The 12,121-nt window shown below is 40.4% G+C and overlaps 2 protein-coding genes across 4 annotated transcripts in view; one reads left to right on the top strand and one right to left on the bottom strand.

The window, feature by feature from the left end:
* The window catches only part of LRRC38 (leucine rich repeat containing 38), a 258,878-nt gene that overhangs the window by 6,845 nt on the left and 239,912 nt on the right, over positions 1–12,121 (bottom strand). The gene's annotated exons all lie outside the window — the stretch shown is intronic.
* LOC106738715 (arylacetamide deacetylase-like 4) lies at positions 9,013–10,652 on the top strand. Its single transcript, XM_059716723.1, has 2 exons — positions 9,013–9,149; positions 9,878–10,652. The coding sequence occupies exons 1-2, from the start codon at positions 9,013–9,015 to the stop codon at positions 10,650–10,652; spliced, it is 912 nt and encodes a 303-aa protein (XP_059572706.1).

Below are 12,121 nucleotides of genomic sequence, written 5' to 3'. Positions count from 1 at the left end.
ATTAATTTTCTAAATTTTTTAGGGGCCCCACGAGCTGGATAGGAGGGCTGCATCCGGCCCCCGGGCTGCATTTTGCCCACCCCTGTGCTACTCGTTACTCATCTGGGTCATAACAAAGATTTCTCTGTAGCTGTTTCACATGAGGTGCTCTGTCCCATACAGTGCAAATTAGCTCCTCAGCTACTGCTACAGGGATATTTCTTCTGTAAAATTTAATTGAAGGGTTTTAGTTCTCCTTTTTGTGCATATCATGAGATATACTTAAACAAGGATACCTTCATTTGCTATATTAGCAGAGCTATAAACTGTGTCAGGTTTGAGTTCCTGAAGCTGCTGTTTAGTTCCTTTACTTTTTAAAGAAAGGGAGACAACTTGGTTTTGGTCTTCTTTAATGGTATCCTCCTAGATTTAGTTTCTTAAGCATTTTTAACGCCACCTGTTTCTAAAGGTGCTGAATATGCAATGTCTGAGGCAAATCTAAGGACCATATTGTTATTCCTTATGCAATACAGAAGAAACTGAAATAGGTGTCACGACACAACTAGAAAATGTCTTATGGCTGTGGAAAATGTGCCGAAATGTGCAGTGATGCTCACCTGAACCTGCAAAGTCCCTGGGACTATTGCTGCATGAGGTCTTAACAGTTCTCTTCAGACAGATGAAATGATCACAGAAAGCTATGAAAGACCATTTTGGGGCATCTAAGCTAATGATTTCAGCACTATTACGGCAATCTACAGTATTGAAAATGGGAGCAGTTAATTCGATCGTGACTAGAAAGTGATTAGAAGGTGATCGTGAGGAGTGGTTCCCAATTCCTTTTCCTATGTGGTGTCCAGTATTTACCTTCCTCATTTGCCACACATATACTTCCTTCTTTTATTGTCAGGCTTCTGTTATTTAGAAAGCATTTTTATTTCCTGCCCTTCCCACAATGGGATTCAGACCTGAATAAAGGCACTTTGTACTCAAAAGTTTGTCTAACATTTCTCCCAACTATACAGTTGGTCCAATAAAAGATATCACAAATAGCCTTGCATCTCACATCTTGCCTGGACTACTACATCAACCCAACTCCAACTTTAGTAACGTTTAAAAATGCCATCTAAAGGCATCGTGGGAAACCTAGGAACACGGAAAACACGTCTTTTGTTCTTCCTTTTGGCCACCAGGCATCACTGCAGAACGGAGTTTGAACAAGGAACCGACTAATGAACAATGACTAACAGATAATTATCCCACTCACCTGATCAACTTTTTCTGTTCTGAGCATAAACTATGGGGATGCAACAGTTTCCATGTAAGGAAAAAGAGAGCTGATCTTCAGCATCTTATATTGAAATGTTCTTTAATGTTCATGACATTGTATCTTCCTAGATTTTGCTCAATACCTACAAGGATGAGTGGATAAATAAAGAGCAGCAAGTCACTTAGGACGCTCACAGACGTTCAATCAAAGGATCTGATCCGCAGTCCCAACAGTTGTGCCTCCTGCCATGCTACACATTACAAAAAATGTGTAATAATTTTGTGGCTTACACATTAAAAAAAAAAAACCAGGAAGATTTTTTTTTTTTTTCTGAACCCACAGGTGATACTGCTATAACTATAAGGCTTGGAAATTGTTGAAAGTTTATTTTTGTCGTACCATTAATTGCTTGAACGTGCGGGTTACACTATGAGACGTGATCAACTGGTTAATCAATCATGTCTTAAGTGTAACATCTACCAGGGATGTCAGATCCGTTAGTGTTCGATCGTGACAGCTGAAGGGAACCCAAGAATGAAATGGTTGAGCTGCTAAAAACAAAATACAGTCTCTGTTTAAAATCAGTTTGTAAAGTAAGGACTCAGAGCTCCTGTCTTTTAAAAAGGGACTTGGGATGGTCCTGGGAATTACCAAGCAAGGAGCTTAGCTTCAGTACTAGGTAAACTGGCTGAAATAATAGTTGAAAATGGAATTTTAACATACCTGGATGTATGGGTTAAGGGAAAAAAAATATCTTTCAAGGAAAATTATACCTCCTGACTTACTAAAGCATATCAGCAAACTAGGGAATAAGGGAGAAACATTTGATATAACTACAGCTCTGCTCTCTTTTTGCTACACAACAAGCATAACAATATTTTCATGACCCCAACACCCAAAACTTAAATGAATTTTAATCAAGGCAACCAGAATGCAACAACTAATGAAGGAGAGTTCAGTGGAATTGATGCTACCAAAACCTGTACAATTTGAGAACCTTTCTCCACCGGCTATTTGATCCATCCTAAAGTGTGCTATTGCAAGTGTATCATTTCAATGACGTTCTGTAGGTTGTTCCAAAAAACTACAGGAAGGTGAGCATGCTATCTTTATTCCCTTAAGAGGACGAACAAGCAGTTATTATATTCCTAATGTGTGAAGGCTCTACATTGCAAAACTGATCCTCTGAGACTTTTTTTGGAGAAGATGTAAACAGATAATGCAGTCTGCTGTTTAAGCTAGGAGGTTGCTTTTCTAGGATTATTAAAATTGCAATTCCTTTATTCCTCATAGTCACCGAGGGCTCATTTCCATTCCCAGATAGATGTTCCCAGGTCCATTTGAGGAGGGAGAGGGAGTGGAAGTGAAGATTACTTTCTATATGACAGCAGAGCAATTGGAGCAGGATTTCTCCAAATTCCACCAAAGGCTTTCATCTCACAATATCTCACAGACTGGACCACAGGTATCCTATTTACTGCTTGTACATGTAACAAAAGGAAAATATCTCAGCATTCAAGCTGAGCGACTGAATTGTGACAGTCATATTAGGTAATAGTAAGAGAGTCGACACGTGGGCTGATGAAATCTCTTTTAGAAGAAGTGTTGTATACAAAATGTAGTTTGACAAAGAAGAGTGGAAGGCAGGAGGGGCTAAAGGGAATGACAAAAGAGAGAAACAGGATAAAGAGAATAACAAGGGAAGCAGTCAGAAAGGCTAGGAGCCTACTGGGAAAGTTGCCAGAAGCATCAATGCCGAAAATGTATAATTAATTGTAGTGTAAGAGTGACGCAGTAGCTGTGATGGTCCAGCTTGTGCAAGAGGCAAGGATTTCCTAGAGTGGCAGCTTTTATTGGACCAACTAACTATGTAGTTGGGTGAGAGTTAGGCTTTTAAATGAAAGATCTTCTTCGTCAGGTCTGATCAGAACCAGATCAGTTTTTAATCAACAACCCATCGCATCCTTTAAGAAATCGAATCAGTCCTGATGAAGAATACCTAGCATCTGAAAGCTTGTCTGACTCTATCCCAACTATTTAGTTGGTCCAATAAAAGATATCACTCTAACCACTCCTTGCCTCTTTGATAATTAATTATTATCATGTTACCGATAAAAAGAAATGTAGACCAGGTTATATAAGTATCTTCCCTTATAAATTTTTGGTTTGACAAGTACATTTTACTTCCAGAACATTTCTGTTGTCTACATGCTCTATCATTGGTCCTGAAATTTGGCTTTGATAACATGCCAGTGAAGAAATTGCAAAATCTCTTGTAACACGCCAGAAAAGTTGTTCTAAATTTAACAAATGCCACATGGGGTTGAATGAAATGCAATGAATGTAGGACACGAGCTCTGTAAGAAACATGTTCAACAAGACCCGAGAACGACAGAGAATTGTACAAAGAGGATGATCCCCAAACAAGAGGGTCTTATAACAATTCATTGTAATGTTAGCATAACTAAGAAAATTCATACCTACTTGCCAACATGAAGTGGTCTCCTTAAAATGCTCATTGAGAATTAAGGCAGACAAGGTTCTTTGGGTAAATCTGATATCTTTTATCAGACCAGCTCAAATAGTTGGAAAAATTATTCTTTCAAGTTTGCAAAGAAGGTTTCCAGCTATTTGAGTTGGTCTGATAAAACATATCAGATTTACCCAAAGGACCTCAACTACCTGTGTCCTTAGACCAACATGGCTACAGCCTACACCCCCATTGAGAACTAAATGAGAGGAACAGCAAAAGAGTCTGAATCAGCCCCAGGATAAGGATGAATCTGTAAAAGGGTATGCTGGGGGTTTGGGACAGGTCCTTCCCCTTGCAACAGGTTTTTATCTTTCCAGTGGCCAGGTAATGGAAAAGAAGAGCTGACTGGCTTTTTGATTCCCTTCCCTCAGTGTTTTTACCATTTTATTGAATATTTCATACCTCTCGCTCAATCTCTTGCAAGTCTGGATCCACAGACCTGTGCTTAGAAAATGACTGCTTAAGATACGGTCTTATGTCAGAACATGCATGTACTACGTTTTTATTTCTTAACAAGTGTACAACTAAAGGAGGAACAGGAGTACTAGCTGGTTTCTTGAAAATAGGCAATATGCTTTTGACATACGCTGACATTTATTAGCGCACCAAACCTGTACAGTCAATGACAGTGAACAGGAGTAGGAAATACAGGCTGTAGGGGTCATATGTACATCATTTCAACTTCACAAGGTGAGCATTATAACTTATTTGTTGGGTCAGTATAAAAATCACCATATTACCTGTCTAGTTATAATCTGTCTAGGAAAACTATCATGTTTTCCTTTAAGGACTAAGACATTCCAGATATTCTCTCTTGGCTTCATAGCTCTCAGATGACAATTGGGTTCTCTTCCTAAACTCATCGTAATTACTCTATTCTGTATAGAATAAAAAAAGAGCCTGTTCATCAGCCACCAAAGTCTGATGAGATGTGTATGAAAGACCTTCATACAATAGATCGAGCTTCATGTGTACCTGGTTTTAAGAGTGCTCAGTTACTACACATGATAAACAGCACGATTAACTTGTCTACTGAACAGAAGAGGAATGGTTTCTTAAAGAACGCGATGGGTTGTTTAAGGACGGAGGTACATTATGGAAATATTAAGCCCAACTGACTTTGATACCAGTGTATGATCTGAAAAGATATACATCACCTCCAGCTCCAGCATTATGGTAAAGTAAACCTGATACTTTCCTTTAAGGACTAACAAACTCCAAATATACTCTCTTGGCTTCATAGCTCTCAGAGTGACAAGAAATGAGTTCTCTTCCCAAACTGACTATACCTGCTCTATTCTGTACAGATGAAGTTGTTTTTTTTAATTATTAAATTTGGTACCATATTTACTCAAATACTATACACACCTTTGCCCCCAGTAAATCAGCCCAAAGATTGCCACCCTGCTCTGGCCCAACAAAAGCAGAGGCAGTTTTGTTAAGGAACTGGCAATAGCCATCAATTCATTAGCAGCTTTTTGAGAGGGTTAATACTGGGAGGGTTAGCACCCTTTGACCTGGCTGAGGTTGAGTGAGCTGCTGCATGCAATCAGATGCAACTGAATTTTTTCCCCCAACATTCTGCTTTCCAAAAATAAGGTGCATGTCTCCATCTGGGGACATATAGTTTTCAAAAAAAAAAAGGTATCTTTTAACAGTCAGAGTCCATTGATAATGCTTTGGGAGAAAGTGCAAAGACTTCATCAAGCAGTTGTGCAATAGGAAGAGCAGGAAACAGGAAGATTATTTTCTGAACCCACAGGTTATATTGCTATAACTATGAGGCTTGGAAAATGTTGAAAGTTTTTTTTATCTAGAACGCAGTGTCAGCACCAGTGAAAAGAGCATCGTGGCTGTAGAAATATATAAAATAGCGCCTAAAAGGAGGTATTCCTAATTTTTGGGTAGTTTGTGTCTCTGCTATCTATGAAACTGGAAGTATATAAATAAAATGTAACAGTTTGGTGGAAGGAAAAAGTAGAGAATGGTAACTCTCTGGAAATAACTAAGGCAAAGAATAAAATGCAGAAGTCCCATAGGCTAGGACTTTGTTGGCAGAGTCTCCAACAGAATCCAGTTCAATACTGTGTAATTAGTAGTTTCCTCACCAACAGCCAAAAGCAAAGCTTATATAAAACATCTCTCTTGACTCTTTCCCTTTATAACACCATAATCATAACCTGCCTCCTGTTTTCTCCAGGCTTATTTATTCTTTGGAACTTGGTTATATTACATGTTTCACTAAGCCTTGCCCACACATACGGCGATTATCCCCTCTGTACTACGCAATTACCATTGCATGTTGCATGACCCACATATTATAATCAGTTAGTAAACATTATGATCCTTATATATGCAAGGACAGCAAAGCAAAAACAAAAAAATTGCATTGGATGAGCTGGTAAGAGGGATCACTTTCTTATCTTGCTCATCACCCCAGTACCTTGACTCTGTTGGGTCACACCACATACTTTTAAAAAGTTATCAGTCTGGGTCCCTCACATTTGATATATTCTCACTTGGCAATCAGGCTCCTCTAATTTCATGCAAATGACCACCGCTTTATATAGAATAATTTTACAGGGGCTTTGAAAGCACGCAGAAGCATGGCATTTTAGTGCCGAGAAAACCTGTTTTGAATGGAAACATGACAATGAATACGAGTTTGTTCCCTGTACCGTAAAATAAGAATGTTCTACCTAATGGCTTCCTACACACAGTATCATTTTTACTTCTACGTCTTCCATAAAAAATACAATTTGAAATAAAATAGAGTAGATTATGCATCCATAGTAGCCACTCCATACTTTCTATTCCATGCCTAAATTAGACCACCTCTTTTCCCTAAATTTTGGCGGGGGAAACTATATCTTTAAACTGACTGCTGTATTGGCATAGATACATCACACCTTTAAGAACTTTTAAAATGCTGATTTTGCTGATGAGGACAGGACCTTGTATTTGGACGAGAGGGCTGATTGCCCAGTTTTAAAGAATAAAATAGACAATCACTTATTTATGATGGTTTAGCTAAGAAGGATCCTGCCTTGAGTAGCAACCTGGATTAGATGTCCTTTCCAGCCCAATTTTGCTATGATGGTATGCTTCATTGTACTCATTAGCAATGAGATGGCAGGGGCATGTGGAACCTAGTACCTCTAAGAAACTAGTTAAAAATAAGACTTTTTTCTTTTTTATAGTAACTGAAAGATCTTCTGGAGGCTGACTACTGGCCTATTTTAAAATAATCTATGTGGAACCTGGTTGGATGGAAGGTGGAAAATATTGCAACCTCATCATTTTCTTTGCTCATTTCCAGGGTGATAATGCTAATTGCCATCGTTTCAGATGTTTCAGATACTCTATAGGAGCACTGGCAGAGTAAACTCAAAGCCAGTTTACTAGCCACATCATTCTCAGCAAAGCGAAATGGAGCTTCTTCATATTCTTGTCTCATTAACTGCAGTAATTTTGCCTGCTGCTTTTCTAATACTGTTGGCCTCAGCACTTCATTATGATTACGCCAAATCAGTACTACCTCCTGGAGTTGAGCAGCCTTTAAAGCTCAAAATCATGCACTGGGGGTTAATTATGGCAGTAATTTTGGTGAGTTTGCCTGGTTTAAAGCCAATGCTTCATTCTGGCTCGAGAGATGTGAGGGCGGGGAAGGAGGAGAGAAGTTGGTAAATTAAATGCTGTGTTTTGTGTGGTGCTCAGAGATGAAGGAATTTGAAAAGTAATGGATTTTAAATTGCAAGTTGCTTTTTTTGCTGCTGCTGCTTTCGTACAGTGTCAGAGATCAACTTCCAGATGTACGAGCCAGATCCGTGAGCCACTGTCCGCTATTGTCACTCAATGAGCAGATTACATTTGCTGTATTTGAGCATTAGTAGAGATTGCAGCTTTTGATTAAGAGCTGTGCTGTTCGTTGGATGCCACATTCACGCAGGGGGCTGTCCAAGATATTTCTCTGATGAAGGGTTATTTTGAAGCGTCCGTAGCCATATCTCAGTCTGTTCAGCTTGACCCACATTTCTCTGTCAAAGTTGTGCTCAATGGGGGACTCATTTGGTGTTGGTATAAAGCGCTGTAGGAATAAGTCTGATCTTTCTTAGCGGTCAGCCCACTCTGTTACTGCCCATAGGTTTGGTTCAGCCTCCTCAATCCCTTCTAGGAGCTTGTGGGCTTCACATACAAACAGTTTATGACTTTTAAGCCTCTTACACGTCCATCTGTTTGGGTCTTCGGTTAACAGTCAATGGAGCAGGTGATTTTTGTCATCTCTTGTGTCTCTTGCTGGTAATGATGTGAGGGGTCTGTCTGCTTACGTCACTTGGTCTAATGCCCGAGTGTACAAGGAGTACATCTGTGTGCGTGTGTGTAAGTTGTGCAGACTGTTATGAGTCTCGGTGCATTGCTAAGTACGGTGTGGAGATTTTTAGTGACTACTTTCTCGTGCTACCTCCTGTGAGTAGCTGTGAAGCAAAACTAAAAGTCACGCCTAAGGCAATAGGACTTTTGATTTTATGCTTAACGGGTATAGACAGAAATCCCAGTTGTAATGTGACTTTAGGGTATGGACATATGTACATTTGGAGCTGTTTCAGAAGAGGAACATTTCAGAAGGTCAGCACCTGTTTCTTCTAACCATTACATGTGGACAAGTCAGGAACAGCACACATGTAGCAAAACTGCTACATTTAAAATGTAGCACCTACCCAGGTTCAAAAGGAAGGGTGGAGTATACCTTACTCCTAAAATATTCGGTTACCTTGCTATTAGGTCACCCTTCTGGGAAGAGGGAAATGTAGGTGTTAATCTCCCTCAGGCTGGAGGAGGGCCTAGAACTGGCTTCTCCCTCTTGTTTGTGGGTTTCTGACCTGTGAGGTTTTGATATAGCTCCAGAAATGAAATGACACCTCTATTTCCCTATGTATTGTACCATGGATGTATTGTAGCATGGATATAAAAACCTCTATAGTTTCTGAAAAATGATGAGATCTGAGACACTCTTTGCATTAACTTCATTCTAACAATAAACAGGGAAAATTTCTGGAGAAGCTTGGTATCTGCAGTGAGCTTGACTTCATACGGTATGAAATGGATGGCATAAAACCAAGGAAAGATCCAACCCTCGTCATCAAAGATCTACAGTTTGGGGAGGTGCCAGTGCGGGTTTACCAGCCAAGGAGCCAGTCAATTTGTCCAAGGAAAGGACTGATCTTCATTCATGGCGGCGCTGGCCAGTTTGGAAGCATCAGTAAGAATTCTTGAGAAAAAAAATTTTAATTTAAATGTTAGTATGGCAAGGCGCAAAAAGGGACTAGACAAATTCATGGAGTATCCTCTGGCATCTCTGAGCCAATGGTGGTGGATGCCAGGGGGAATAATGAGCAGGGGATAGATATCTCTAGATAAATCCTGTTCATATGCTCTCCTTTAAAGAAGTGGTGCTTAACTTCCCAGCCCCACAGACTGGATGAGTGGTGCAAGGCTGGTCTGTGGGCAGGGTCAGTCCACAGACTGGATCCAGCATGGGGTTATTGCGTGGGGTTGGTCTACGGGTGCAATGCGGTGCTCCAACTTGGCGTCACCCACTGGATCCAGCTGCAGAATGACCCCATGCACTGGCACAATCGGATGCATGGGGCCACATCGCCCGGCCCGCAGGGCTGCCCATGGGTCTGGAAATATGGCAGTGAGGGAGCGGTGGCAATGTTAATTGCCATGGCTCTGCCAATGCTCCTCCGCCACCAAATTTCCAGACCATTAACTGATAGGTCAGTATGGAAAAATGAAGATAATTCCAATTTAAGAACTGTATTGTCATCTAAGGTAGAGGCTTTTGTTTCTATGGTGTTACAGTTCCTCAGTGTTATTTTCCACTAGGTATATTTGAAGCTGTGGGATAATGTTGCTAAAATTAAGTCAGGTGGAATCGGAGGCAATTAAAAGGTGACAGTTTCATAGAAGGGCATCTTATACACTCTGTGGGTTTTTACCTTCTATGTTGTAATTTTGTCACTTTAGTATAGCTAAGCAAAGCTGTCATTCATGTATGATTTCATATTAAGTCCACTTATCTGATTTTTTAGGTATTGCTTGGCTCCTGAAAATAGGTATCCTATCCAACTCTTAGACTGTGTCACTGCTGCCATATATTTTATGAAGACTGCTGAAGACTATGGTATGGATCCAGCTCATGTTGTCATTGGTGGAGACAGTGCTGGAGGCAATCTTGCTGCTACTGCTTGCCAAGCATTAGCACATAGAAGAGATATTTCTAAGTTGCGAGCTCAGGGCTTGATCTATCCAGGTCTCCAAGGACTGGACTTGAACTTGCCATCGTATCAGCAGAACCAGTCAGTCCCTTTTTTATTCCAGGAAACGGTTGCCATGCTTGGTTTGCGGGGTTTTGGATACAGCATGTCATTCAAGGACTGTCTCCTGGAAGGACCTCATGTACCCATGGATATGAAACTGAAATATAGGAAATGGATACACGCAGACAATATTCCTAAAGAATTTAAAGTCAGAGGCCACACACCAAAGTCGCCTTCTTCATTCTCATTGGAAAGCTATGGAATAACTAGGACACTTTTAAGCCCAGCTTTTTCCCCACTTACAGCTGATGAAGGTACCATTTGCCTGCTCCCTAAGCCTTGTATTATAACCTGTGAATACGATGTTTTTCGGGATGATGGGCTCTTGTACAAGAAACGTTTAGAAGACAATGGTATTAAAGTGACCTGGTATCACATCGAGAATGGATCCACGGAAGTATACGGTTTTTTTGGTTATCGCCTTTTTTCATTTCCATCAGGGGAAAAAGTATTGAACCACACCATACATTTTATAAAAGATTTATAATGTAATTCTCCCTCCCCCACCATAGATACATCTGCCTATTCCTACTAGAAGTGCTTGTAATGGTCTCTAAATGAGTCAGCTCTATTTCCTTATACTGACTATAATCAGAACTGAAAAAATTTGCAATGCGTTCATATGAGACACTTTATGCCCAAACAAGCATATTGTATCGGCTAACAAAAATTACTTACAGGGACCTCATCAAACACTCTGCCACCTGCTTTTTCACCTCCCTCTTCAAACCCATTACATAAATCACTCAAACCTTATCACCTCTCCCTGATATTACATATTCTCAGATGGAAGGAATGACATTATGATTCCATGTCTGAAAAAGCACTGTTATAAATCCAGTATATGGATGGGAGTTCTGGACACAAAATGCAAACAGCTTTACAAAGAAGCAGCTTATTTTGCTCTCAAATTTAAAAAGAAAAGCAAATGTAGCTCTACTCTAAACTACTGCAGAATTTTGTTGCCCATTGGAAGGATTCCTACACGTGGAATGACGATTTAGCCCCTCTTGCAATGCAAATTATTCCGAGACAAGATTTGTATCTATTATACTTCCTAGTTACCAGAGCATTTGAAATTAATCTGTATGATATGGAGCAAAGGTAGATGCAGCATAGTCAGTTCTATAGCTCCTATCCCCTGAATCCTTTCCTTATATTCTGGGGGGAAAAACCCACCATCCAAATCTAGCATGCTTATATTTGTTGCCAGAGAAACACATTTTTGGCATGTTTTCAATTAAACAATATAATTTAGAATTAAAGAGTTTAGAAAAAAAACCCCACTTGATTGCCACTCTTTTGTTTGCTCCTAGTTTAAAATTCTCCGGACCCTTTATGCCTGACTCATATAAGGGCCTTGTTACATGGTAACTTTGGGCGGCTCCTGGAGCTTGTAATAGCTGGATTGTCCACACAATAACACACCCAAAACTGATTTTAAGCACTTCTAATGCTCAAAGTTACGCCACTCTAGGACAGGATTATCTCTGATCTGTGTTACCCAGCTCGTGTTACAGTAAGGTGTGTAGGCTTATACTGTAGGCTACACCTTACCATAAACACCCCCCCACCCACTTGGGTTCGCTGCCCTCCCCATCGTCCTCAGCACCCCAGATCCCTGCACATTACTTCCCCTCTCCGCCCTGTGCATCGCTGCCACAGCCTGAAGGCGCTTCAGAGTATGCTTTGATGTGTGCAGAGGCGCTCCTTGGCTGTGCAGTGTCAGTGCTGCCAGCTCGCTGCTCTTCAAAGGCTCAGCACTCGAGTGTCTGTTCAGGCACCTCTGGATAAATTTTTCTACCAGGAGAACAAACCTGGGAGAATTCTCCCAGATTATTTCAACATGTGTATGCAGCCACTGTAAACTCCTGTTACACCAAAAAGTTTCCCCCTTCCCAGGTACAATAACATTCTTTAGAATAATTATCCAATAATCTCTCCATATAAATGGCC

This window comes from Alligator mississippiensis, chromosome 13, assembly GCF_030867095.1.
Source record: "Alligator mississippiensis isolate rAllMis1 chromosome 13, rAllMis1, whole genome shotgun sequence".
Lineage (NCBI taxonomy): Eukaryota > Metazoa > Chordata > Crocodylia > Alligatoridae > Alligator > Alligator mississippiensis.
The sequence above is the reverse complement of the archived record's forward strand: the minus strand, read 5'-3'. Positions and strand labels throughout refer to the sequence as shown.

What these genes read in the sequence shown, in the direction of transcription:
- LOC106738715 (XM_059716723.1), top strand. Translation starts at nt 9,013, where the DNA reads ATGGCGGCGCTGGCCAGTTTGGAAGCATCAGTAAGAATTCTTGAGAAA. An exon ending in CTGGCATCTCTGAGCCAATG is followed by an intron (nt 9,150 to 9,877) that starts GTGGTGGATGCC and finishes CTGATTTTTTAG; the next exon opens with GTATTGCTTGGCTCCTGAAA.